The sequence below is a fragment of the Dryobates pubescens genome, chromosome 2 (genome assembly GCF_014839835.1).
Source record: "Dryobates pubescens isolate bDryPub1 chromosome 2, bDryPub1.pri, whole genome shotgun sequence".
Classification (NCBI taxonomy): Eukaryota; Metazoa; Chordata; class Aves; order Piciformes; family Picidae; genus Dryobates; species Dryobates pubescens.
This window is the reverse complement of record NC_071613.1, coordinates 44435802-44462370: the sequence shown is the minus strand read 5'-3', so window position 1 is coordinate 44462370 and position 26569 is coordinate 44435802. Positions and strand designations below refer to the sequence as shown.

Genomic DNA, 26569 nt, shown 5'->3' with positions numbered 1-26569 from the left:
ATCTGGTACCTTCCAAAGCTCATCTATACATTTACATATCTTGTGTTCCTTTAACTAGGTGAAGCAACAGTTAAGAAGAAACCAGCTCCAAAGACTCCTCCAAAAGCAGGTAATTTGGTGCATGTGTCGTCCTGTAGGAATAAATAATAAACCAATAGAGTTTTTTAAAACAGACACCACATTTAAAAGCACAGCTTGCTAGATTTGCTTGCATATGTGATTAAACAGTGAGTAAGCAAGGTAGCTTTATCAACATTCTTCATAATGTTAAACTGCACTTAGAATTTATGAGCATGAAAAAAATTTACTATCAAATAAACTATAGCAAAATCCTACTAAGTGGCAGCAGTAACGTTGGAACTCATGCCCTTTTCTATATCCACAACTCACTTCAGACTCCTGTGAAAGAGACTTTTCTATGTATCACAGAATATCACTTCTGCACATGTAGCTACCTCAACGGAGAAGTTGGTAGATTCTCGTAACTGGCATTATGGTAACCTGTTCATGTGTTTGCACTCTCCCAGGCAAAGCCATCTGTGTTTAAAGTGTGTACCTCTACACTAACCTGCATTCAGGGTCTTAAAACTTTTGTCAGACTTTTGAACTATTGAAGCTGTTTTCTATGACAGACATGTGCCTCAGCCTAGTTTCCTTCAGTTGTTTTCAAAACCAAAACACTTTTCAAAGAACAAGTCTAGAAGGGAAGAAAAGTCGCTTTGTTTTAATTACATTGAGAAGCAAAATAAAGCCCTTTTTTCATGTCCAGTAGCCCTGTGCTTTGGAAAGGAATATTACACTTGGCAGTGAAGTCGGTCTAATGTTAGACAATGCCTTTTACCACTTCTGTCAATATGTAACCAAATCTGCCCCCTTTCCCCTTGCACACCCTCCCCAAATATTTCTTATTATGCTGCTCTTATAAAGCAACAGAACAAGTTTCGCCCTAGAGCTGTCTGGTCTGTGATATTTCTGGCATCTGTCCCAGCAGTTTTACCAGTGGTCTGGCACACAGCACCACAAGCAAGAGTCAGGAGGCAGAGCTGTTAGCAAAAGAGATGTTCTGCCATCTATTGATACTTGGGCAGCGAGAGGGAAGAGGAGGAGTAAAGCATGACTCAGAAACAGAGGAGTACAAACAGGACTGCAAGATTTAAAAGAAGCACCGTAATACACAAACAACAGGCTATGACATTGCTTTCAGGAAAATTGAGTGTCCTGTAGACAGAGGTTGATTTCCTTCCTTGTCTCCCTAATAGATGTCCTGCGTGATGTTTACCTGGCTAATGAAGCCAGAGCCTTCAGAGGCATGTGTCATGTCTTAAAATTCCTGAGTGCTGTTGATGGCAGCAGGAAGCGGTTTGCACACGCCCTCAGCACGCACAGATTGATGCAAAGTTAGACCTTCAAAAATGCAAACTGCAAAACAAAAAAAGATGTTGTTTTTTTTAAAAAAGCCAACACAAAATTTTATAAGCTGTACATTTAGAATTGGTTCAGATTCACTTCTGTCTTTTGGATTTCTGTACCTTGGTCTTGAATAAGCAACCTTCTGAGGGGGAAGATTCTTTTGCTTCACTACAGTAGAATGAACAATAGTCAAGCAACAGATAACTGCTGATCTGGATTTCAGATGCTGCTCTGAAACTGTTGAACTGAAAGATGTATATGTTTGAATTTTAGGAGAAGTAGAAAGTACAGTCACCTAAAGAGATATATTTTTTAATTTTATTTTATTTTCCCATCAGCTGCTCCTCCTCAGATTACTCAGTTCCCAGAAGACAGAAAAGTCCGTGCAGGAGAATCGGTGGAGCTGTTTGCCAAGGTGGTAGGAACGGCACCCATAACTTGCACCTGGATGAAATTCCGTAAGCAGGTAAATTGTTTCCTGATCTGTTTCAGCAATCAGTGAAAAAGTGGAGCTGGGAAGGAACACCAATGACTTGTCTTGTCCATCGGCCCTCCCCAGAAACTGGCACAGTGAATGTCATTCCTCACCTCTGCTGAAAACATTCCAGTGATGAAGATTTTGCAATCCACATTGGCAACCATGAGCTTAAATGGGCATAGTGCTAGAAATCTTTCCTTGTGCAAACCCCAGATCTGTCTTGATACAGTTTAAACCTGCTGGTGCCTGTCCCCTCCTATAACAAATGACTGTTCCTAAGAGAAAAGCCTTCAACCTTGTAATTAAAAGATAGATGCAGCGAAAGATACCGGTATCAGAAAAGTGACTGCTACAGAAAACATTGCTCTCCTTCAAAATTAAGCTATTCTTCATTCATGATTGGTCAAGACTTATGTCAGGGGTACAAAATGCCATGTAAAAATCTTGAATGAAATGTCTTACAACTGCCACCATGCAAGGAACAACAGCACATAATTGCTGTTGTGAGCACCCTTACCCCTTAGCTTTAAAGTTACTTCTACTGGAATTCATTTCCTTGGTATATTAAACATGTCCATAAGGGCAGTTTCTAAAGAAAGTTGCTTTAGTGAATCATAAAACCACTTTAAATCAGATAACCCAATATGCAAGTTCAAACTGGAAGATTAAGTGCCGTGTTAGGACAAAGCAAATATAAATATGTACTGTAGCTGCTATTGTGTTTGTTTCATTCTGAACTTGTTCTGCACTCTATAGAACATAAATAAAAACATCTCCTCCTACAAGGAAGTTTATAGAGTCTAAATCTCAATGTGTCAGCATTTAATTGAAAGAATTCAAAACAATTTGCTAGTGCAAAGGTTATTCCAGAGTCCATCTTTGCTAACCCTAAACAGCCTCTTACTTTAGGTGATGGGGTGGCTTGGTTTTTGTTTGGTTGGGATTTTCAACTCCCGTGGGTTTTTTTTAAATCCTTTAGTTTAAAGATTGCAGTTAGAAAGTGCCCTACTTATTCCTACAAAAGTAGGTCTCAGAAGCTCCAGTGACATTAGTGACCTGTTTTAACACAGGGGTAAAATGTCCCCCTTAAAAGTGAGGTCTGGTGTGTGCAGAATTCTGAGTTCATTGTTGAATATAACAATCCTATTTACATAGATTTGAAGGCTGGTTTTATATATATATATATAGAGAGAGAGAGAGAGAATCTACATGATAACAGAGACCAGTGGCTCTTAATACCTGTAGTGTACCTATAATTGGTGGTTGTACACCATTTTTGCTTTCTTGTAATTTTTTTTTAACATCTTTATACTTTCTCCCTTAGTTACTCACTATGAGACAATCCAAAGGTGTGCAAACTCATACAATGATTCATTATGGCAAGTGAATGAGACAAGAAGAAACCTTTGGGAAGGTCAATAAACACTGCAGGAGGACAAGTGAGGGCAGCAGTCTTTCATTTAATAAATCAAATGCAGAGGCAGTACTGTGGTGCACCATTAGTTTGCATTCGTTTTCACTTGCTCTTCACCACGTATTTTTTTTATCCTTGGACTTATTTCTCTTCTGTAAATGTGGCTGGTTTCAATTCTACTCCATTCCCAGTCCTAAAAGTGAAAATCACCTAAGTGTTCTGACAGTTTTCCAATGAAGTAGTTTTTTGGGCAGATCCAGAAAGTGATGAGCCTTCCATTGTATGTTGCAGCATGCAGGAGGGACTTGTTCTCTCCACATTCCTTTCTCACATTCCCTTAGGTTCAAGAGAGCCACAGTGGCCTCTTACAGGTATTTTCTGGACAAATATTTTTTATGCAAACAAAAGGAATGTCACAAAGTGTGACCCATACCATTGTTCATGACGGCAGTCTAGTGAAGGAATGCTAGAACTGAGTTCAGCTAAAAAGGGGAAGGCCTTTTAAAGCCTCTTCATTAACTGATGATTTAACATTGGCATTTGTTAATTATGACCAGTGACTTTCTTTTAGGAGCACAGGGATCCATCTTCCTGTTGCCCATAACCACTGCAAGTCACTGAGCACGCTTTCAGAGTGTTCTCTGCCTAACGCAGATCTAGTTCTACTAGAATAATCTCCTTATTACTGTTACCCTTTGACTATTTCTAATGAAGCAAAACACATAAGCCAGGGTAAAATCTCAGAAGAACAAATTATGGAGACAGAGAAGGACAACTTTCAGTATAATTTAGACTGTAATCCTACATAATCCCAATTGCTAATTTTCTATTTGAGTTATGGTAGGAGCATCTTTCTCAAGTTACTTTGGGCATATAGTAATGCCTGTGTTCTGTTTGAGTTGAGGAGAAAGCAGGGGAAGTCCTGCTCTTAGCCTTGTAATTTCTAATTCTCTGAATATATGAGACAAGATAAGGCAAACTAAATAACCTTCATTTTTAATGACATTCTGAGAATGAGTTGGAAGAGCCACTTATCTAAGAAGGAAGTGGTGGGAGGAAGAAGGCCATTGACATTATGTTGTCTGTTTCAAAGAACACAGTGTACGGCTTCTATAATTGCAGTGCAGCATCACGAGGTTTTTAAATAATCTGTCATATCTCAAGCTAATACTGATTAAAATCTAAGTCTCCTTGACCATTTATGCTATGATAACTTTGTTTGAATTACAAACTAGAGCACAATATGCCCGTGGCATTTAGCTCAGATTTAGATTTTTTTCCCTCTCCAGAAAATTAAATTGCTATAGGGAAACTAAATCTGCTCTTTGTGTGTCTCTCTGCACAGCTGCAGCATTACATCTCCATTTCAGGCAACATCCTCTTCAATTATTCAAGCTCAAGAAACTGTTACCCTGATGTATGTGGAAATACAGAGTAAGGCTGGTTAAGACAAGAGGGTAAAAGCCACAGCTATGGATGATTTGCACATTGGGCCTCTAAAGGAGAATGGCAAATGAATCAGGGTATTTAGAGCTAACCCCTTGTTCCACTGTGGTCTCTGTGAGATATGTGAGACCAGATTTTGTTCTTTTGCCAATTACATACTTTGTTCTTGCAGCCTGTCAAAGAGAAGTTAGAATGTGAAACTCCTGCTCCTTAGTGGAGTCCCAGCAACACCAATGATCCCTCTTGTCTTTGCAGGACTGGAGCCATTAAAATGTTCCACTGCATTTCTAAACATTTTGTGTTGATTATATGCTTTACTACCTGCACATACTTCTGTAACAGAGTTATCTGCAGACAATACTGAATATGACAGCCTTGTAATGTTACCTGAGCTCTTTCAGATACAAAGAAATGTGTCCCATAAAAATATTTTTCTTTTCTTTTGAATGTGGCAGATTGAAGAAAATGACTATATTAAAATTGAGAATGCTGAAAACAGCAGCAAGTTAACAATATCAGCAACAAAGCAGGAACACTGTGGATGTTACACCCTAGTCGTAGAGAACAAACTTGGCAGCAGACAAGCACAAGTCAACCTTACAGTTGTTGGTAAGTCCATACTAGTGTCTTAGATATAAACTCAACCTTCAGATATCATTCTACGTTTGTTTTATATATGCTGATAATGCAAAAAAAAAAAAAAAAAACCAAAACCATTAATTATCAGATTAATTAGGAAGACTGAAATGAAAAACCAGTACTAGGAAGGACATCGAGACACTTGAACGTGTCCAGAGAAGGGCAACAAGGCTGGTGAGAGGCCTTGAGCACAAGCCCTATGAGGAGAGGCTGAGGGAGCTGGGATTGTTTAGCCTGGAGAAGAGAAGGATCAGAGGTGACCTCATTGCCCTCTACAACTACCTGAAGGGTGGTTGTAGACAGGAGGGGGTTGGTCTCTTCTCCCAGGCAACCAGCACCAGAACAAGGGGACACAGTCTCAAGCTGTGCCAGGGGAGGTTTAGACTCGAGGTGAGGAAAAAGTTCTTCACTGAGTGAGTCATTCGTCATTGGAATGGGCTGCCCAGGGAGGTGGTGGAGTCACCGTCCCTGGAGGTGTTCAAGGGGAGATTGGACATGGCACATGGTGCCATGGTCTAGTTGTGAGGTCTGTTGGGACAGGTTGGACTTGATGATCCTTGGGGTCTCTTCCAACCTTAGTTACTGTGATACTGTGATACTTCAAAAGATTTCTGGACAGCACAGTGGCATTGTAATAAGGACTACAAGCAATTTCAATAGGGCTATACTGTGGGTTTTTTTGAAAAAATATGAGTTACAGATGGAGGTACCAAACAGCTCAGATTTTAAAAAGCAGCTCAAGGGAAAAGCAGCTTGCCTCCATTTTTTCGTTAGCTACCACTTCTCTCTCACATCTAATGTCTGCAGCACCCAGCTGTTTGCTAGACCGCAAATTTTAACACTGTTCATTCAGGAAGGATTGAGAATGTTTCTATTAGACTGTAAATCTGAAAGCATTCTAGTGCTTGGGAGAGGGAGATTTCTGTCCTTTTCCTTCAAACACCAACCATTGTCTACTGTGTTATATTGACAGAAAACAGCAAGTAAAGGTACTGTGTTTTGAATATGAAGTCCTTTGTAGATGGGCTTTTACACACAAGCATCTTAAAGCTGCAAACAGCCTTGTCAGAACGTGTTCAGGCCATTATGTTTGTTTGTAGCAGGCTGTGGCCACCTGTGGCTATTTGGAGACTGGTAGTCAGTTGCAGTATGTTTGCAGATAAAACTACAGACTAGATCTAGACCGCCTTGGGTATCAGGCCAAATCTTGAGCTGTGACATCTAGCTCTGAAAGGGGTAACGAACCCACATTGGGTGAATACACAGTCGATGGTTTCTAGAGAAATGTAAGGAAGTTCTATGAGCAAAGAGGATGATTTGGTTAAAGCATCATCAGTCTGTCAGATGGACTTGTTTCTAGATTCTGTTATCTATGGCCTGCAGAGGGGTTCTGACAAATGGCAACGGAGGGCAGAACATGCCGAGGCATTTGGATGAATTCAACCAGCAAGGCTGCACCCTAATCACACACTCATAACTGCATTTGCTCAGTTGCCCTAACAGATCTCTGGGCTAGTAGGCAAGTAAAGAAATGTGGGTATAAGGCCAAAGACAAGTATCTGGCTCCAGTGAAATCAACTACACAATACCACTAACCCAAGTTGGACTAGAAGTTCATTCCAGCAGTCCAATGAATAACATACTAAGATTGATGAGCACAATCACATTTTCAAGTACTACATCCGCTACTAAAGACTGAATGTCCCTCAGTTGCATACAGCTGTACATACTGTCAGCAATAGAGGCCTCAGAATTATTTAAGTTCATTTCTTTCATCTAATCTGTGGCTTTCATTGTAGTTAAAAGATAACTGAATAAATGAGTATAAATATCAAGTAGATTCCAACAATGTGCCAGAGAAGTCAGGAACAGAAGAAAATAGAATAAGTGTTTTTTACATGATACACAGACAAACTTTACTACCCCTTACAACAGCAGGTTGTGCAAGTCAGAAGTATAGTTAGATTAAAAAATAACATCATGAAAAAATGATCCTTGTATAATCACCATATACATTGCCCTGGGTACAGCTTTTGGCTCCAGAGCCCCAACACAGGGGATTAGTGGCTAGAGAAGAATGGCAGGAGATTAATTGCTCTTTACATTTCCTTTTTTTTTCCACTCTTTCCCAAGCAACTGCTGCTGGCTGCTAAGTGTAGCAGGTTACCTGGCAAAATGGGGTATTTGCTTTCAGCTGAACTTGACCTGCAGTTCCTTATTATCTTTTCACTGTGTGAGCCTTGACTCATTATTACATAAGACATTGGTTTATATCCCTTGGATCTAATTGATTTGAAAGTCTTTGAATTCTATAACCTTATAAAGCTACATCTCAGCCTCCTGCTTTGCTCTTCCCTAAGAAATGTGCCAGAGAACAGTGGGATTCCCAGAGATGCTTTTGGAAGAGTTGGGTAAAGAATCTTTACAGTCTACTGGTGTGTGCCATGCATTTTGGCTGATGACAAGCTGTTACCAACTGAAAAGAATAAATTCCCTCTTGTCAAACTGCCAAGTTCTTCAGTGAGACATCTTGCTGATGTCAGCACTGCCAAAAGCATGACAAAGCCTCAAGATTCCTAGCTTGCCACACATGCAATCCAGGTATTCAAAAATGTGAGAAAAGGTAGCAAAGATTTCTTCCATCTAGGGAGTGGATTAGAATCTCACTACTGAGATTTAATGTTTGCATCTTTAAAGTTGTTAAATGTTTATGAAAGTGGGAAGGTACTTCTCTGCAAAGCCAGCTGCAGTCAGAAGAGGGAAGCTGTTCTTCTCTGAATATGCAAAATGTGAAACTTCTTAGTTTACCAACCCTCATGTTTGCTCCCAAATTCTCACCTGTCGTTTCTCTCTGCTCCATCCAAAGTAGTGGGAAGAAACTTGTCCTCCTTGCTATGACGTCACTTTCACAACAAGCACTTATGGAGAAAGCCCTGGTGCTAGAGATCAGCTCTATTTGCCTCAGCTATTTATAATAAGGGTCTAAACTCTCCAAGAGTTGCCTGCCTATAAGTGTGACAAAAGACATATCTATATGTATGCTGTGTGCTCAAAATGCTGCTGACTGATCACAGCCCACAACTGAGTCTTGAATGCATTGAAAGGAAGTACAAATAGAGAAAAATATGCTTTCAGGGGGAATGTGTCTGAACCAGCCCAGAGCTGTGTTTGTCAAACATCCAGCTAACAAGCTTCTCTGTCCTGAACTTTAGCAAATGAAAGACATTTGTTGAAGAATAAAATTAAATTAATATGGAGATAAAGAAGTGTTCCTTTTATTATGCTTAACAACCATGTGGGTTGCAAAGTCTTGATGCTGATGGCCAAGGTTCTCCTGTGAAAGATGCCAACAAGTATTTCCCAAATTAAATTTGGAGTGTAGCATGTGCCAGAAAGCAGGTTGCCTAGGAAAGCTGTGCACTCTCCATCCTTGCAGGTATTCAGTTTTAGGCTGGATAAGCATCTGAACAATCTGGTCTGACCTTAGAGCTGCTTCTGCTTCAAGCACAAAGTTTAAAAACTTTCCTGATTATACTTAAAACCATCTTGCATCTTGGTTTTATATTTTCCATTACAAAGACCTTTCTTCACAAAAAAACTAACATTGTCTTACCTCTGACCAGAGAATAAAAGACTGAGCTTATCTGACAGGATTCTTTCCAGAAATGATTCAGCTATGATTTAAACACTGAGTCTTAGACTGTAAACTACACCTGGGTCTGAGGTCTAAAAATTACTTTCAATAATAAATTTCAGGGGGAAATATTATCCTGAATTCCTTTGAATGTGGCTTCTAAAGTCTTAAATTTGACTGCTCTCTCAGACTCCAACTGCAAGCTTAACCAAACTGAGCAGGAGTTCTGACAAAAAGAGTTTGAATAGTGTATGATTCAGTGCAGTTTGGGCTATGGGAAGAGAGGCTCTTGAAAGAAACACAACTTTAGTCTAAAGATTTTTTTTTCCATTGTGCTCTTAATGAGTACAATAATAATGACTACAATAATTATGAGTACAATGAATAAAATGCCCATTACATTTAGCCTCCAGAGTGAGCTGTTTGAAGTCCACACACCAGATGCACTGACACATAGTCAAGTTAGAGACTTGTTGATTGGTAGGTAGTGCAGCATACACATTACTGAGCCACAAGGAATGAGTCTTGTGTTTCACATTGATTCATTGTGTCACTTGGTCTGTGGGTGCTAATGGTACTGGGACAGCTGCAGTAGAAGTTGGACACCAAGTTTAAGCAATGTCTTCTTGTAAAGGGTTGCCTAATCCCAAAATGTCCATGCTGAACTCTCTAGTCTCTATTCTCTGTCATCTCTCTTAAATATGCAATTTCATTAGCTGAGTGATCTCTCTAGGGAGATTTTGCAACATGTTTCTGCTCCAAAACCAAAATGGCCGGTGAGACTAAGCTAACGATTTACAGCAGACGCTGTGTCAGATTTAAGTGGACTTATGCTGCCAAAGCTATATCAAATCAGCCACTGATGAGCTTACCGTAAGATCACACTGATTTAGGCAAACTAGAGCAAAGACAGGAAGGAATATTCTTTCCTTTCATGCCATTTCTGGGATGTATCTGGATAAATTTATTAAATTTATGGTTCTGAGCATATTTGCTATGTGACTGGAACACCTTAGTTTGTTACCACTTTTGAAAAAGGAACTTGGTTTTCACACAGGCTAAAACAGAGTCAAAAGAATAACTGAGTGTTCAACAAGGAGAACCTGGGACGAGGGAAGTAGTCTGTTCTTCATCTAGGCCACAAGTTTCCTTCATGACTTCCGGCAAATTGCATCATATTTCCATGCCTAGTGTACAGGGATTTTCTGAGGATCATTAATTAATACTTTGGTTATTAGTGGTATCTTTTACTTTATAAATACAGAACTAAACCCACCAGAGGGCTGATTTTGATCAACTGTGTTTCCCTTGTATAAATCCTTTAGATTGTTCCTGGTGTATATTAAAACATTAAATAAAATACCACAATGATTAATGAGCTATATAGTAGAGATACGCAGAAGAAGAGCAATATCATTACACCCTGAGAGGCCTAAAAATAACTGTTAGGGTGTTTTTATTACTCCAAACATTTGTGCACATACTATGTACTGCAACCTCATGCGCTGCTGGGAAGTGGTAAACTAAACACTTCAGAACAGGTATATAAGCACACTGCACACAGGGAAGTAGTATAACCTGAAGTCACTAAGTAGTATGTGCTCCTCTGCAATAGGTTACAGTTCCGTTCTTGAGCTGGGATGGTGAAGTTACTTTCTGTGAGGCAACTGTTACTTCTATGCCTTTAGCAAAATCTGTGAGAGCTGAGTCTTTCCAAGCAAAAGGGTGAAAACGCAGTTTTAGCTTGAGAACAAGATCTGATCATTACTAATAGTCACTGACTATAATGGTAGGATTATTAATTGCTTGTATGAAGGACTCCATCCTGGTCCAACAGGTGACATACATGCATGCTATGTTAGCACCACTTCTTTGCCCTGAAACTCTTTTGAAAGGAAATGTGGCAGAATAACCAACAGTGCACAGTGGCCCTATTGACACTTTTTAGTATGTGCCTGAGAAATCTGGCTCAATGCTTGCCTCTCAGACTGAGTGGATCCAGAGGTGGTCAGAAACTGTTCTCCCTCTGAAAAAGCAAATGCAGACATTTGTGAAGGAGGGTGAAGTGGAACAATCACAGACACTTCCACAGAGAATACTGCAGCTCAGAAGTGCTTACATGAATGCTTATGAAACTTCATCTTCTGTTGAGAAGCACTAGATAATATCTTGCAAGTATCCATGTGATTCCCTGTTTACAGTTAGGGCCGAGAATGCAGTGAACTTCCTAAGAATATGTGGGTGGACTCTGTCTTTAACCTTTAGCCTTTTAAATTCCTCTGGATTGCTGGAGAATTTTTGTAACTAGTTTTATGCTTAAAGAGCAACTAGACTGGTGGTTAAGGAAGAGATATCTTGTGTTGCTGTTGTTGCTGCTGTTGTAGTTCAGTAGTGTCGTAACCCCCACTGTCTGTTTCCTCACTAATGATCGGTGGCAAAACACTGCAGCTGCATCAACAGTAAATTTTCACAGCAAGATAACAATGCCAAAGCAGCTTATGTTGCCCTATGCATCAGCGCCGGCACACTGATCCAGATTTATTCCTTGAAGGGACATCTAATTCCAATGTAATTTCTGTTGTAAGAAATCCCACTAGAATTCCCTGCTTAGCTGCTTTTCCTTCACCTTTCTTCTGATGACAAAAATACCATCACAGTATCTCTCACAACACAATTCCTGTATTCTACACTGTTAAATACTAGGAATGCCCTGGTTAAGAAGAAATTATTCATCATGACTTCTGCACATGAACATAGGGTTCCTAGAGCTCACCCTGATGGAATCTGTTCATAGTCTCACTGGGGAAAGTCCTAAAATTTATTCTTTCAGTGAATAGGTATCAGAGTTCTAATTTAAACAGCTACCAAAACAGATTCCTAACCTGTAGCACATAAGTAATCCGAATAGCTTGTTGACTGGGGCACAGGAGCAGATGGCTTAGAAAAAGGGCTCCTGAGAATGCATTATATATTTGTTTGTTCCATTAGGCTTGTGGCAGAAGGAGATGTTCTTGCGCTGAGGGCATTAGCGTGGGAGTTGTGAGCTCTGGTTTTGTTCCCAGCTCCATTCTCCTGAGTGCCCTTGGGCAAGGTCATTTTCCTCCTTAGTGCCTCAATCACCCGAACTGGCAAAGTGGGAACAACAGCGTGAAGCGGTGCTTTCGGCCTCCAGTATTCGTGAGCTACTTAGTCCACGGGCTTAGCTTTGTGTCAGAATTGTCAGGAGAAGCAATATGGTGTGAGGGATCTCACTTCAAGGAGGCTAGCAGCAGTCTGCAGTGTGTATTACAGGGGAGACGTAAATTTCAAACTCTGGTCCCCTGAGCTAACTAACACTCCATTCAGTCCTCACCTCTGCTGGGGAGGATGGTCAATTAGGAGAAAATTTCTGTTTGAGTTGGCTTCTTTTGTGTTACTTTGTAGGGGAATGCACGCATTCTTTTCTAGCTTAATTTTGTCCTAAACCTATGGTACCCAAAGAAGGGTGTTAATGGTTGTTACAGGGTGCTAAGGGGTAATAATATCTCTACTTCTAGCACTCCTCTCCCGTGGCGGGGGAAATTCATAAAACTGCAGGGCATAGTTTTCTGAGCAAAGCAGAGAGGGCTGCCATGACCCCAAGTCCTGTCAGCAATAATGCCAAGTTCAGTTATGACCTTTTATGGTTTTGCTTTTCTCCTGCTGATGAATTTCAAACGAAGCCTTTGCCAGTGCTGTCGGCATGGACAGTGTTCAACTGGCTTTTGCAGCACACTAAATACCTTCTCTGGCTAAGCATCTTGTGGAATGGAATGAAATTGTTTCTTTCTGTCTGTTCTTTATCTGGCAGACAAATATCACAATAGCTAATAATAGTATTATACAATAATATGATAAGTGGAATTAGAAAGAAACCAAACCAATTTTGAGAACAGATAGAGAAAACTACTTCAGATATATTGCTTCAGTACTGTCTCCCTTAAACAAAAAACTTTTTTTTCAGAGGCTGTGGTTATACTGTTCTCAGTTTTCAGAGGTTTTCTACTGGAACAGCATTGCTGCTTAAGAGCGCACCAGGGCTCTTCAAGCTCTTAATGTGCAACAAGCCCTATCGCCTTGCTTTGGCTCAACCTGACCCTCACATCAATTTCCATTTCCCTGCACTTAGAGTTAGATAAGGAGTTTGCTGCCTTTTTTGGTCTCCTGGGATGGTGCTTGTGTTCTGTGGACTCTGTAAACTGATCCATGTGGAGAAGGCAGTGAGACCTGGATAGTGCAGTTTCACGTTATGTGGGTGTTCTGTATGAGCTATGGGTTCATCACCTATGCAGAAAGAGAGAGTGTCTCCTTATCAGGAGGAATTTTGGGTTACATGCCACAGAAGAAAAGGCAAGTACTTCAAGTCATATTTGTCTCATAAACAGCAATGATTTAAAGGCTGAACATGCTTATGCTTCATGCTTCTCAGAGTGTACAAATACAAATTAATTAAAGGTTACTCCAGGCTGTATATCAGAACCTGTTTACAGAAGCATTTCTGAGAATGTGAGGAAGACGTGCAGCTGAATTCAATTTGGAGTAAATAAGAAGTGTGGTTTCAGTCCTGGTATGGTCTTAAATGTGGCTTACACGTTTCACACGAGACCAGCTTGTGACCTTACCATCTGCCTTAAGGAACGCATGCCACAAAAAATAAACTGTAGTCTGCCCTCCCTGCTCTAAGGTAGGGTCTAAGGTAGGGGTCTCCTTTTGTTGGGAAGCAGGTTTTCTTTAACCTATGCCTAGTTTGCTGGAGCACTCAGAGAGGAAAGCCACAGAGCCCTCCTTCACATCACCTCCACTCCTCTCTTACTCCCCTATGGTGCATAACAGGAGTTGCTGCTACTGTTTCCTCTGTGCCACTGATATCAGTGACTTTATGCAGTCTCTGTGTTGCAGTGCAGTCCCTGAGGCAGGCTTGAGGCCAAATTAGCTGCTTGTCCATCTCCTTTGCCTGCCACTAGGGTTTGGGAGCCAATTTAGGGGAGCCCTAATGATATTCCTAAATAGATTACTTAGGGAGTTCTGTGCTTGAGTCCCCCTTAACATTTAACTGTCCAGCTCCCAACTACCTTGTTACCTTCTGCAGTCATACTATTAGGCAAATGAGGTGATCATGTGTCCCAACAACAGAGGTGTATGGACTAACTACTACAAGGGAGGTGGAGTTTGCAGGATTGACAGGATGCTTGGTTCCATGGTTTAGTTGATTAGGTGGTGTTGGATGATAGGTTGGACATGATGATCTTGAAGGTCTCTTCCAACCTGGTTTATTCTATTCTATTCTATTCTAACCAAGTTCCTCAGGACTATGTGGATACAGCCAATCCAACTGTGATCATAAAGCATAGCTAAGTCTTGATTTTGATGGTACATGCATGCTGTAAGTTAGCCAAGACTGGAGTACCACTACTTTCATATAGCTAAAATGTCTTATGGCAGAGAATACATATAGGTTTTATTTTCTTGCATATAATTGTGAAGCTGATGTTAGAACTTGGCATTTTTTTCTTCCTCTATGGAAATGTTCACAAGCAGCAGTGTGGTTTTGGATGCACTCCCTTCCCTCTAGTTCAGGTGCTGACTTGTGGCTATGGTGAAGAACAAAACTATGTTCCAGTGAAGCCTATGTAAAGTCCCCACAATATAAACTTCAGTAGGAAGTATGCTTGCATGTGTAAAAGAGTGCAGCTCAAAAACATTAATGGTATACCAAACACTAAAAGAGAAGGACAAAACAGAGAATTGTGCTTGACTCCTACACTCATCCTTAACCCACTGGATATTTTTATTAGAAGCAGTTAATTGAGATGATCGAGATTTCATATTCCAGAAGGGAATGTATTTTGGCAAAGTATCCTAGCTTTCAATACAGACAGATGAAGAAAGGGTGACCTTTAAAATCCCTGTAGAATAAAGAATTGAGAAACAAAACAGACACATGGAGAGACCATCTGCAAATTCTCTGAATGTGCAGAGCTGTAGAACACCATCCAGTCTAATATGAAATGCTTTTTAAGCACGGTGAAATGGTACACATACATCTGTCATATTAAGAAAAAGATTAGGCTTTCATTCTTGTTTAGGATATACCACAGCAGCTACTACCCCAGTATTTATACATTGAGCAGATCTGCAAGCAGAGCAGCACATAGTAGACTTCAAACAAAAACGTGCATCTTTGTGTCTCCAGAGACTCCAGACAGGGTTGCAGGTTTTCATCCTTGCCTACTGGGGAAAATTTGTTAGGAAAGCAGAAATCTTCTGAGGGCTGGCAAATGCTAGACTAATGCCATGCAGCATTTTCCTTACCACTGATGTCCCACTGGCCATGAATGTTTTCTCTCCATTGCTAACATACCTAAGCCTTGCTTTTGTAAATTATGCTGGCCAGATGGATTGTTGTTATCTAGGTGAGTCATGGAAAGAGAGGTCACTAAGGTAACTGTGGCCTAGGTAACTGATTAATCATGGCCAGAGTTTCATTTGGAGACAGAAGTGCGCTGAAAGTCAGCAAAGGGAGACCACATCTTCATGCGCTGCACAGGAAGCAGGCTGCTGTGCTCTGCAGAGACTGAAGGGCATGAATTCTTTCTTCCTTTAGCACAAAATTCAGGGCACAAAAGGGCAATAGAGGAAAGCAAGGCTTTATTTTTTTTTAAAACCCCAACAAACACATACCATCCAGATTTAGCTGTCTGCATAGCAGATGTCAGGGAATATGCACTACTTTGAAAAACTTGAACAGATGCCTCTGTAAGGTGATAGACTACTGGCTTAGCTTTTCCTTCAAAGTATTTTCCTCCTGCTATCAGCAACTGCTCTGTTCTGTTTGGATTTAAGATAAGTCAGCTGTTACTTACACAGGTTCTCCTATCTGCATCTTGAGATGATGTAATGATGATTATATAGGAGAAAAACAAGACACAGAGCTGAATGTTCTTCTGTACAGACTTTGAAGAGGACAGAGGCAACATCATTCCTTACAAGGTCTGAATGGATTATAAATAGATGAAAAGAAGATGGTTGTTGCTGCTGTTTGACTAAAATCACACAATGCATGTGTGCCATTCAACCATCTCTCTGGTGGTTGCTGTAATGTTGTGAATGGTTTGAGCATTGAATTCTCACTTCTTGCATCTCCAAGGAGGCTGAGGCAGGACTAGTATAGGGAAGAGGGGTGCTGCTATTTAGGTAGCAGATCAAGATTCAGTTCTCATCTTTGCTACTGTCTTCCTAACCTTGGACAAACCATTTAACTTCTCTGTGATTGGTTGATGATATCCACACTACAAATTCATGCTTGTTAATAGTCCCTTTTATTCTGCCAGAAAATGCAGTAAGCAAAATATGATAACTAAGCAGGGTCAGCTAAGCCATTCCTGAGGTTAAGGACATCTGGTCTCTGATATTTGTGTTTGACAAGATATGTACTGTATGATGATGACTCCTAGTGGAATGGTGTTTTAAGTGTTGCCAGAATAAAGATAACCTGTGTTCCAGCAGTCTTTTTTCATCTGCCTGGGCATTCTCATGCTGAATGCAGTAGCATGCCATTGGTGTCCACCTCCTTTCTTCCTTCCCAGTCTTTTCCCTCATGCTTAACAAGTTCTATTTATATATCTTCTAATATGTTTAAGTTGTGGAAGGAGATGAGTTCAGTTGTGATGGAAAAATCCAACTTAAAAAGAATTATGAAAGGTTTTTCAGGGAAATCACTGGCCAGTGGAACTTGCAGTCTTCCAAGTAGTGAACTGTTATTTGACTGTCTTCATCAAATGATCCTACCCCATTTTCCTTCTCTGTGAGTAAAACCACAGCACTTGGAGGAAAGTTCCCTCTATCCAAGAACTAAAGGCATGTTTGTGACAAACCGTGGCCATTTCTTTCTGTTCAGAGATTTTCCTAGGCAATTTGAGTATAGAAGGATCACTGGTATTGTCTGCTATAGAAAGGCTTTGATCCACAGCAGTGTTCCCAGCATTTGGATGTTTTTGTTGTTGATGGAGTGGCTGTATTTTTTGACTGGTTTGCCAGCTCTGCCTTTCTTAAGGGAGAAAATTATAACATCCATTAGCAGTTTTAACCATCAAAAAAGTACAGGATTTTAGCAATTCATGTCCAGTGTAAATACTGTTTGCAGTATCTCATGCTTTCTGTCTTTTTCTTTTCCTCTTCTGTAATTTCATCCCATCATTTGATTCTTCATTCAACCTTCATCTGCTAGTTCTTCCAGATCATCATCATCATTATTTTGTAGGTTTTGCTAAATTCCTTCTGAGAGGATTATTCCCAAGGAATATATTTGTTCCCTTTAAAGTCTTTCAAAGTGCTTAACCTCCATAATTATTGTCTTAATCAGGATTGTTAAAAAAGTCAACACTTTTCTGTAATCATTAACCTTCATTTTGAAAAAGTCATATCACTGCAAGGTTTTTGTATTGTACCAGATGTTTGCATAGTTGGCTGCTCATTTGCACACCAGATTCTGGGGATATTGCCTCTACTCATGCTGGCCAGCCTGATCTAGTGTGGGGTGTCCCTGCCCACGGCAGGGGGGTTGCAACTACATGATCCTTGTGGTCCCTTCCAACCCTGACTGATGCTATGATACTATGATAAACAAGGACTGCAGAAACAAGGTTCTTACTGAGAAAAAAAACAACCCAGAGGTTTCTATCTTCCATCTCCCCAACAATTTCTAAAATGCACGAGGCTTAAAAAAATCCCCATTTTTAATTTATGTATTCTAAGTTGCATTCTTTTTTATCAAAAAGACTTCCAAAACCTGCACATAGGTGAAGTTGTTCTCTAAATTATTAGCAGAAAAAGTTGTCATCCTTCAAGATCTGTGCTCCTGTGCCAACAAACTGGGTTTTAGTATTTCTACTACCGAGATACAGTTGGAAGAGTGGCACATTCTGAGACTGTGAAAGCTTAGTAGTTGCTCTGAAGTATGGAAGCAGATGAAGGGATCTGGAGAATGAGCATCAGAACTATAGAGACTGTTACAGGGGTAAACCTCTAAGGAAGTTCATCAAGGAGTGGTTAGCACTGTCATAACAGATTTTATTTCAGTACTTGCAGGCAATTGGTTTTAGTCTTCATAGTTTCTATAATGATAGTTGTGAAGGTCATTAGGCTTCATCATGGCTTAGCAAGATGCCCAGGGAACTGAATAACTGAGGCCCGTGTGGGATTGTCATCTGTGTTAGCTAATTCAGACTGGTGTGACTATGCTGCAGTTGTTCATTCTCCATGTGGTACAAACCTGTGAAGCAGAGTAATGCCATGAAAAGAAAAAGGCTGTTATCCAGGGCCAGGAATATCCTAATGAAAGCCCTACCTCTTGTCCTCATGATTGCCTCTTACATGCTTTGCACGTGTTTTTGCAGACAAACCAGACCCACCTGCTGGAACACCTTGTGCATCAGACATACGGAGCTCCTCCCTCACTCTCTCATGGTATGGCTCCTCTTACGATGGTGGAAGTGCAGTGCAGTCCTACACTGTAGAGATCTGGAACTCGGTGGATAACAAATGGACAGATCTTACCACCTGCCGCAGCACCTCTTTCAATGTGCAGGACCTGCAGGCTGACCGGGAGTACAAATTCCGTGTGCGAGCTGCTAATGTGTATGGCATCAGCGAGCCCAGTCAAGAATCCGATCTGGTAAAAGTTGGAGAGAAACAAGAAGGTTAGTTTTTAAGAGGAAAAATAAAAATAAAATAAAATAAAAATACATAAAATAAACAGTATCTTAACAGTTCCCCAGTGCAGACAGGCAGCAGTGCACTCCTTCCCATGTGCCACTGTGCAATGAACACTTATGCTGGCTGTAAGCATGCTAAAGTCCCTTTGCAGCCTTCATGTGGGTGCCTGAGCATATGTTTTGTATGCATGCAGTGTGGAAACTTGGCTGCAGGGATTCCAAAATGCTGTCTTTTGAGGGCAACCAATAATTCAACTTCTGGCTTGCTGCATGCATGCTGGCTGACAGACTTCTGTAGCTCAGTGCAGAGGCAATGTGAGATGAAAACTTTCATACATAAGTAACACATTCAGACAGTACCTGGGTGCAAAATGATGTTTGGTGACTTACTTGAAACATACTGATGGATTCATTACTGTATACAGTGGAGACACCATGGGAAAACAAGCCATAAAAACTATCCCAAATTTGCTTTGGGGAAGAAAAAAAAAGTGCTTGCTGAGCACTGCATATGCAACAGAAACTGAATTAGCCTCTCATACCTAGATGTAGTTCTCACACTTCAAACCATAGCATGGTAGAGCACCTCAGTCCTGCTGCCCCGCATACACTAATCATGGGAATTCAAGGCTATTACACCGAGCAGATTGGTTTTAAGTGTTTTGGGTGCTAAAAATATTGTTTAGGGTTTTTTTTCTTGTTTACAGTTGCACATGTGGGGAAAAAAAGTATTTTTCAGTGTTTGTTATTTGCTTAAGATCTTATTCTTTGTTTCTCAAAGGACTAGTGGGAAGAGCTGGAACATTTTCGAAATTATTCAGAAACTGGTACCATAATTCTAAACACACACAAAAATCAGCATTATTTTTCAAACACAGATACTGAATGCATATTTTGTGCACACCCACATCTATGTACTCTGCAAGGAGTACTGTAGTAGTCATACTTCGCTGAAAAGCCCAGGCCAGATTTAATGTTTTTTGTCATTTTTCCTATCTTTGAGGAGTGGATGATTTGTTGTCTCTCTCCCTTCTTACTTATGTATGCAGAGCCTTGGAGTTTTAAGCGTCTCACACAATCCTTGTGATGCTATCCTTCATTGCTACAGCAAGACAAAAAATTATAGGAAATTGGTGCAGCATCACACAACCGTGTAAGCCTCTCAACAGCCATTTCCAAAGAAAAGTAAATCCTGTTTCTCCTCAGGTGCTAAACTGGATGCATTCTGAGAAATTACTTTCCTCTATTTTAAAGATTTACAACCTGATCTAAATCAAGATGCATCTTCCCTTCAAAGCAGGGAAAATAACATTAAAAGCAGCAATAAAATTGAAAGCAAGCTAGATGGTATTGGCTCCTCTCTTCATACTAAAATTGCTGGTGTTTGAATGCCCTCTTTCTTTAGTTGCAGGACAAACACCTTCTAGAGTTGGGGACCTGACTTTTCCCTAAATTTGTGTTTCCTTGAGCAAGCACTATTTGTACTGCACCAAGGCAAACAAGCTATTTTTAAGACCGAGAGTTTTCTTACACAGATTTAATACAAAAGGAATAGAAAGTGTATGAATCATTGTGATACATATGAAAACCAACTGGGAAAAAAAATAAAAGTTGTTTTGAGAGGAAAAAAAAAATATGTGGGTGGGTTGTCTTGGTGCTCTCAGTGCCAGGGCTTCTTGAATTCAACCCTTGATGCTGCAGCTAGCGTGGAGAAAGGGCAAGTCATAAAAAGTATTCTTCTTCAAGTATGTAAATATAAATGGTGCTTTAATTAGAGGCAGTGGAAAATGCATGCGTTCAGCACCTCTCAAAGTCAGGACTTTGAGCTGCCATCTATGTAAACACTTAGCTGAGTAACTAGGGATTTTCCACTGCTGACAGAAAAACTCATTACTGATTTTTATACTGAGGTGGCCAGTGCATCGTAGCAGTCTCAGTATAAACTTAGAGAAGAAAGGCATGGCTAAATTTTCACTGCTCATTTAAAGAGAAGGGCTACTAAAATCAGGTTGTCAATCACAGCTGATTAAAGTAGGCATTGCCATGTTTGAGAAAAATTTGGTACCGCTGACTCACTTCTAAGAAAGATTTTAGCACAACTACTCAGCACTTACCAAGCTCAGATATATTCCATTTATTGAATTTAGGGTTCACTGGTGAGCCAAATGTTTCTAGTTCATAACTTCAATACAGTGTCACCACAGAAATGAGAACTGACTTCTTTGTCTAATCAGTATTTGGCAGACATTAACTACTTGGCAGTGTGGTTGGGATCAGCTCCCTTATGCAGCCCTTAAAAGGGGAGGAAAATGTGATGTGCTCTGCAAGTGTGGTTTCTAGCTGAGGAAGATCTGAGGACAGCTACCCATGAGTAGGGAGGGCTCTCTTCCCTTCCTGCTCTTATGGTAAATTGCTGCAAACCAGCTAGCCTGTGCTTAGACACGCATGGATTGCAAACCCAGAAGAGAGAGAAGGGCTTTAGTACCAGATTGTACTTACTTGATTGGCTTTGCTACCAGAATACAGATCCAGCATTATGTGTTGGATGTGAAAAGGTGATGCCTATTCATCAGACCCCTTTTATTCTTGTTTTCTTCATATGTTCTACATCTAACTCTGCACTCTAAAGCACCTAACAGCATCCAGAGTACTGCACAAAGGTTTCATAACATAAAACTATTGACACAGTGGGGATAAATCACTTGGTTAGCCTTGCACTGTGCAACAGCAAAGTGCAACCTCAGCAGCTAAAGGGAGAATTGTACAGGGCACTGTGCAACTGCCTATGCAGTTTCTCAAATTAATAGTCATAACCACAGGTCTTAGGATCAAGCCCAAGCAGTGCGAGGAATATATAACAACATTCTGTCTGCAGCCACTTTCCCCTCCGTGGGTCCATTTGTACTTCAATGATTCCAAAATTCAGCCATACTCAATATAAGGTGCATGCTGTCCAAGTTTTCTAGTCATCTTCAGTCTGAAAAAAATGTCTGGATGCTTTGCAGGATACGTTTTTCATGTACAAATGTGCTTTATTTTTGGCTTTGTAATTAAAACAAATGCCTGGAAAAGGATTTGCCGTTGCACCAGAGTGTTGTTATTGATTTAAATATATATATATTTTTTTTTAATTATTATTTCATTAAGGCATTCCTAAAGCTATTTATTAGATAACTTTGATTTAGTATGCTGATGCTTCTGGTAGGCAGGTAGAATAGACAAGTACTGGAAAACACATGGGCTAAGAAATGGTAACCAGATTGTGATTGTGTAGTCAATACACACGCAGAAGCAGTGAAGAGCTTTTAATTATGAAGTTAATGCACCAGCTCCCTGACTGCTTTTGCTAGTTGCCCGTGTTAGTGTGAGTAATTTGACTACTTTATTGTATGTTATTAATGAGTTATTCACATCATTTTATTTTCATCATAGAACCTAAAGAAGACGAAGCAGAGCTATCCGATGATGGTAAGAAGTTCATATTTTAATCAGGGCGAGTGCAAATATGTGGTTTTAATTCACATTTTATGGAGGTTTTAATCATGATTCTTAACACTTACTTGCAGAAGGGAAAGAAACAGAGGTCGAGTACCGGACGGTGGCTATCAACACTGAACAAAAAGTTTCCGATATCTATAGCATTGAAGAAAGACTGGGATCGTAAGTACTGCGTTGTGCTTTTGAAGACAGATTTTTCAAGGCTGCAATTCAATTAAAAAAATCATGTGCATTCATTCCTTGACGGTGTCTTGCACTTTCAACTTTCCAGCTGGGCTCCTCAGCTGAAGTAAAAATAGATTTTGTAACATATGTTGGCCTCCAATCCATACAAATCTTTTATTCCTATTAATTGACAATTTTAAATAGGCACTACATGCATTTCTGGCAAGGAAAATAGAGCCCACAAATGAATAAAGCTAGAGGATTTATTCGTTGTGCAGTGTTCTGAAAGCTAGCTGGAAAAAAGGTACGCATTGTGTACTTGCATTTCCATTATATCCATTAGTGGTAATAAGATTATCCTGCCCACAGGCTAGAATCTCTGTTGACAGCAGTCATAATCCCAAGAGCATTATAGTATTGCCCAGTGAAGGTCAGTGATTAGCCTGGCTGTGTTTCTCAGTGCTCAAACTCGTGGTTATGTGAACTGCATGCCACGATAATCTCTCAGTGATTTGTGCTGCTGGTGGTGCTGAAGGCCAAGGGACCCTGTACGCTGCCATTAGCAAGCTTTGCTATGTGTGTCGTGGAGGTAGAATTGTACATACACAGCAATGTGAAATAATAGCATTGAAGCCTCCTCCGAGAATTCAGAGTCTGATTTCACCTACATCCTATACCTGAGATGTCTCCTACCTGCTGCCCCTTCAGAGGTGTGAAGTCACATGAATTAAATCCCAGACTAGTTCATTTTCTTATATAAAACTTGCTAATTGGAATAGCGGAGTATCTCTAAATGTGGTGTTTGTGCGTAAATTCTTGCTGATTACTCTGCAAAAAAAATCAGTAGTACTTGATACTAAGACATTTTTGTTTCAGTATGGAGAGGTTGCACAGGAATATTCAGTAAAACGTTGCTATTTATGGTGCTCCATGCATTGCAAAAGTATTTTATGGAAATAGTTATATATTTTCAGGGGCAAATTCGGACAAGTCTTTAGGCTTGTTGAAAAGAAGAATGGAAAAGTTTGGGCAGGAAAATTTTTCAAAGCATATTCTGCTAAGGAAAAAGAAAACATAAGGGAAGAAATCAGCATCATGAACTGTCTACATCACCCAAAACTTGTCCAGTGTGTAGATGCCTTTGAAGAAAAAGCCAACATCGTTATGGTCTTGGAAATGTAAGTATAAAGCAGATCACACTAACAATGTTGAAAATAACTTACTTTACAGAAGTAGCAACTTACCTAGACATGTGACTGTCCAAAGCTTCAGGATCTGCAGGGCCAGGATGGTTTTCACATCTTGCAAGGTTTTCCAATTATTTATCCAACTTGTTTAAACTGTGTAGGGAATCTGCATTGTAGCTCTTAAAAAATCAGTGAAAATGTGTTAGAGTCTTTGTTGTCCAGTTTGTTCGGGGTTTTAATCAAGTACATGTGGCATATTTCTGCAGCTCTCTCTTATTGCCAGCTTGGGAGGGGAGAGAAAAAAAAAACCAAGCTGCAATTTGGGATTGCACTTAGAACCAGAAGTGTGTTCAAGGAGAAGGGCGAGGGGGAAGTTTTCTTTAAGCAGGTCTAAAAACATCTTGAAGAAACTTGTGTCAAATTTCACCAGAACATTGATCGGTTGTCTCCTGCGGAGAACTGCATCTCGGTGCACAACAGATACAAGGAGAGAAAGTTATGCCTGTGAAAGCAAGCGGCTGCGCTACGTTCTAACAGAATAGCTGGTTTTCCGTGGAAAATTCACACAGGCAAATTTATAGTACCTGAGAGTTGTTTGGAACAGTTGAGTTTTCATCAAGTGCTATAGCCATATTTTTAAGAGACTTAAAGGGTTAGTCTGATGTGTTTTCCCTGCAATAACAGAAAGATTGTGATTGCAAAACATTTATTTATATTAAGAGAGTGCTGTCTAAAAAAATCCCCACGGGTGACACACAGTGAATATTTCAAATCTAGATTAGTAGATGCAGAAAAATTGGCTGCACCGACTGGTCATTGCCTCTAAGGTCAATATACAGATTTTCCCTGATGGCCCAGGTGTAGCAGTTGAAGAAGGGAATTTCTCCTTCACTTGAAAGTCATTGCACTCTTCATCTAAATCTTGCTGATTGTTCTTGCTGAGTAAGATAGCAACACTTATATTTACCTCCCAGAAATTGTTCGCTTTGAGCTGCTTATGTCATAACCACGATGGGAAGCAGCAGAAAACCACCAGTTTTGCTCCGAAGCACCTCACAGGGCTGGGACTTGGGGATCTTACTGTTTAAAGAAGCGGGGGTGGGGGAAGGGAAAGTTCTGGACATGTTCCTGCACCAGAATTCAATATAAGAAAATAATTTGCGCAACATGAGATAGAAAGCAACAGCCAGACTTCAAATGCAGTAATAACTAACATGGCCAACGTTTACATCACCTACAGCGCACCTGCTTTGTGTGAATCTCATACATGTGGCAGTAGCAGCTGGAAAGGAAGGGAAATCCTGATCTGTGCTGGTATTTTTCCCCAAAAGTTACATCAGTCACTGTTCTGCTGCCACATCTGCTCCATGTGCTGCCTGCTACAGAAGCAGCAGGTTTTCAGACGGCTGGAGGTGCTGAGTAAGATACAAATTGTTGGAAGAAAAAGAGACTATATCTTGCAAGCTACTGTAGTACTAGCACATTTCAGAGCCTGTATTGCCATTATACAACCCTGGAGCTTATGTGCAAGACGTGCTTTTATTTTTAGATTCAGCAGTTGAGCAAACTGATGATGGTAAGAGAAGGGAGCCCTACTTAGCTTGGAACTAGGAGCTGGCAGACCTAATGGAAAAGAAAGAAATGTGTAAAGGGTTTTGAATAGCGTATGGCTTTACACTTGATTAGTTCCCCTTGACAACAGAATGGGGGTTTACTTTTCAAAAACACAAAAAAGTGCAATCACATTTAAAGTAGTTTTGCTAACCAATCCAATTGGGTTATGATTTTAGTTTGTGGTGACCCCCTCTTCTTAAACAAGCATAAATATGGAATTGACCTACAGGCAGTGTGATAATGCCTCAGCTAAAAATACCAGCACTGAAAGAGTTGTGGGTTATATCCTTGTCCTGTCATAGCAAAGGAGGAAATTCCCTCTGACCTTACTTGAGTCAGTAATTTACCCCTTGAGCTTGGCATTCCAATTAACCATATCACTTGAATTCTTCCTTCTTCAGCTTTTCTTTGTCACTCTTTCTCCTCTTCCCAGATTTTTGCTTATCTACTAGAAGTTTTGTCCTCTTTTCCTGGAACCCATCCCACATATTTTAGTTTATTTCTAAATTATGTTATCTGCACCTGTGGAGTGATGGAACATTGGGAAGAAATGAGTGAGAAACATGAGCTCAGAGCCTGCAGCGGTGTTATAAACGTGTCAGTGGGGTGGCAATCACATGGCACACACTCTTTCCTGCCAGCTGCAAGTGACTGAAACCTAAAGGCAGGGTGTAAATCCAGCTACATCCCTACTGCCAGCCCTAACCTGGAAAAGAGATTGAGAGCACATAAAAAATATATTGATTTATGCCACAAAAGAAGAGGTGATTCTTCTGATGTTATCCTTGCACCTATGCAAAGTGTCATTACAAAACATAGATTGCATCCTGAAGTGACTATTATGATCTTCAACTACCTGCATTTTCATAAAGGAAATGATATGATTACTCCCAATATGAAAATGTTACAAAAGTCCTCTTTTTATTCTGTCTTTTATAGGGTTTCTGGAGGAGAACTCTTTGAACGAATCATAGATGAAGACTTTGAATTAACAGAGAGAGAGTGCATTAAATATATGAAGCAGATTTCAGAAGGAGTTCAGTACATCCATAAGCAGGGTATTGTACACTTGGATTTGAAGCCAGAAAATATTATGTGTGTCAACAAAACCGGTACAAGTATCAAACTCATTGACTTTGGACTTGCAAGAAGATTAGGTAATGACTTTTCTGCATATTTCAATATGATGTGGGGGAAAGGGCAGGACAGGCTTAATAAATTCTTACTATTACATTCTTTCATGTGTAAAGACTAAAATAGACATATTTCCTATAAATACTTCTGGTTTAGGGAAAAATAAGAAAAAAATAAGACATTCAGGAGTGTGAGACACCTCGTGTGGGTGGATGTTGG

At 40.2% G+C, this 26569-nt stretch overlaps 1 protein-coding gene across 3 annotated transcripts in view; it reads left to right on the top strand.

Moving 5' to 3' along the window:
* MYLK (myosin light chain kinase) overlaps nt 1–26569 on the top strand; it is a 147408-nt gene that overhangs the window by 100729 nt on the left and 20110 nt on the right. For all 3 annotated transcript variants that reach the window (XM_054176404.1, XM_054176385.1, XM_054176394.1), the window contains 8 exons: nt 59–109; nt 1749–1876; nt 5204–5357; nt 18435–18737; nt 22185–22220; nt 22319–22412; nt 23390–23593; nt 26156–26373. In XM_054176404.1, the coding sequence (XP_054032379.1) occupies nt 59–109; nt 1749–1876; nt 5204–5357; nt 18435–18737; nt 22185–22220; nt 22319–22412; nt 23390–23593; nt 26156–26373 (1188 nt within the window). The remainder of the gene's footprint in view (nt 1–58; nt 110–1748; nt 1877–5203; nt 5358–18434; nt 18738–22184; nt 22221–22318; nt 22413–23389; nt 23594–26155; nt 26374–26569) is intronic.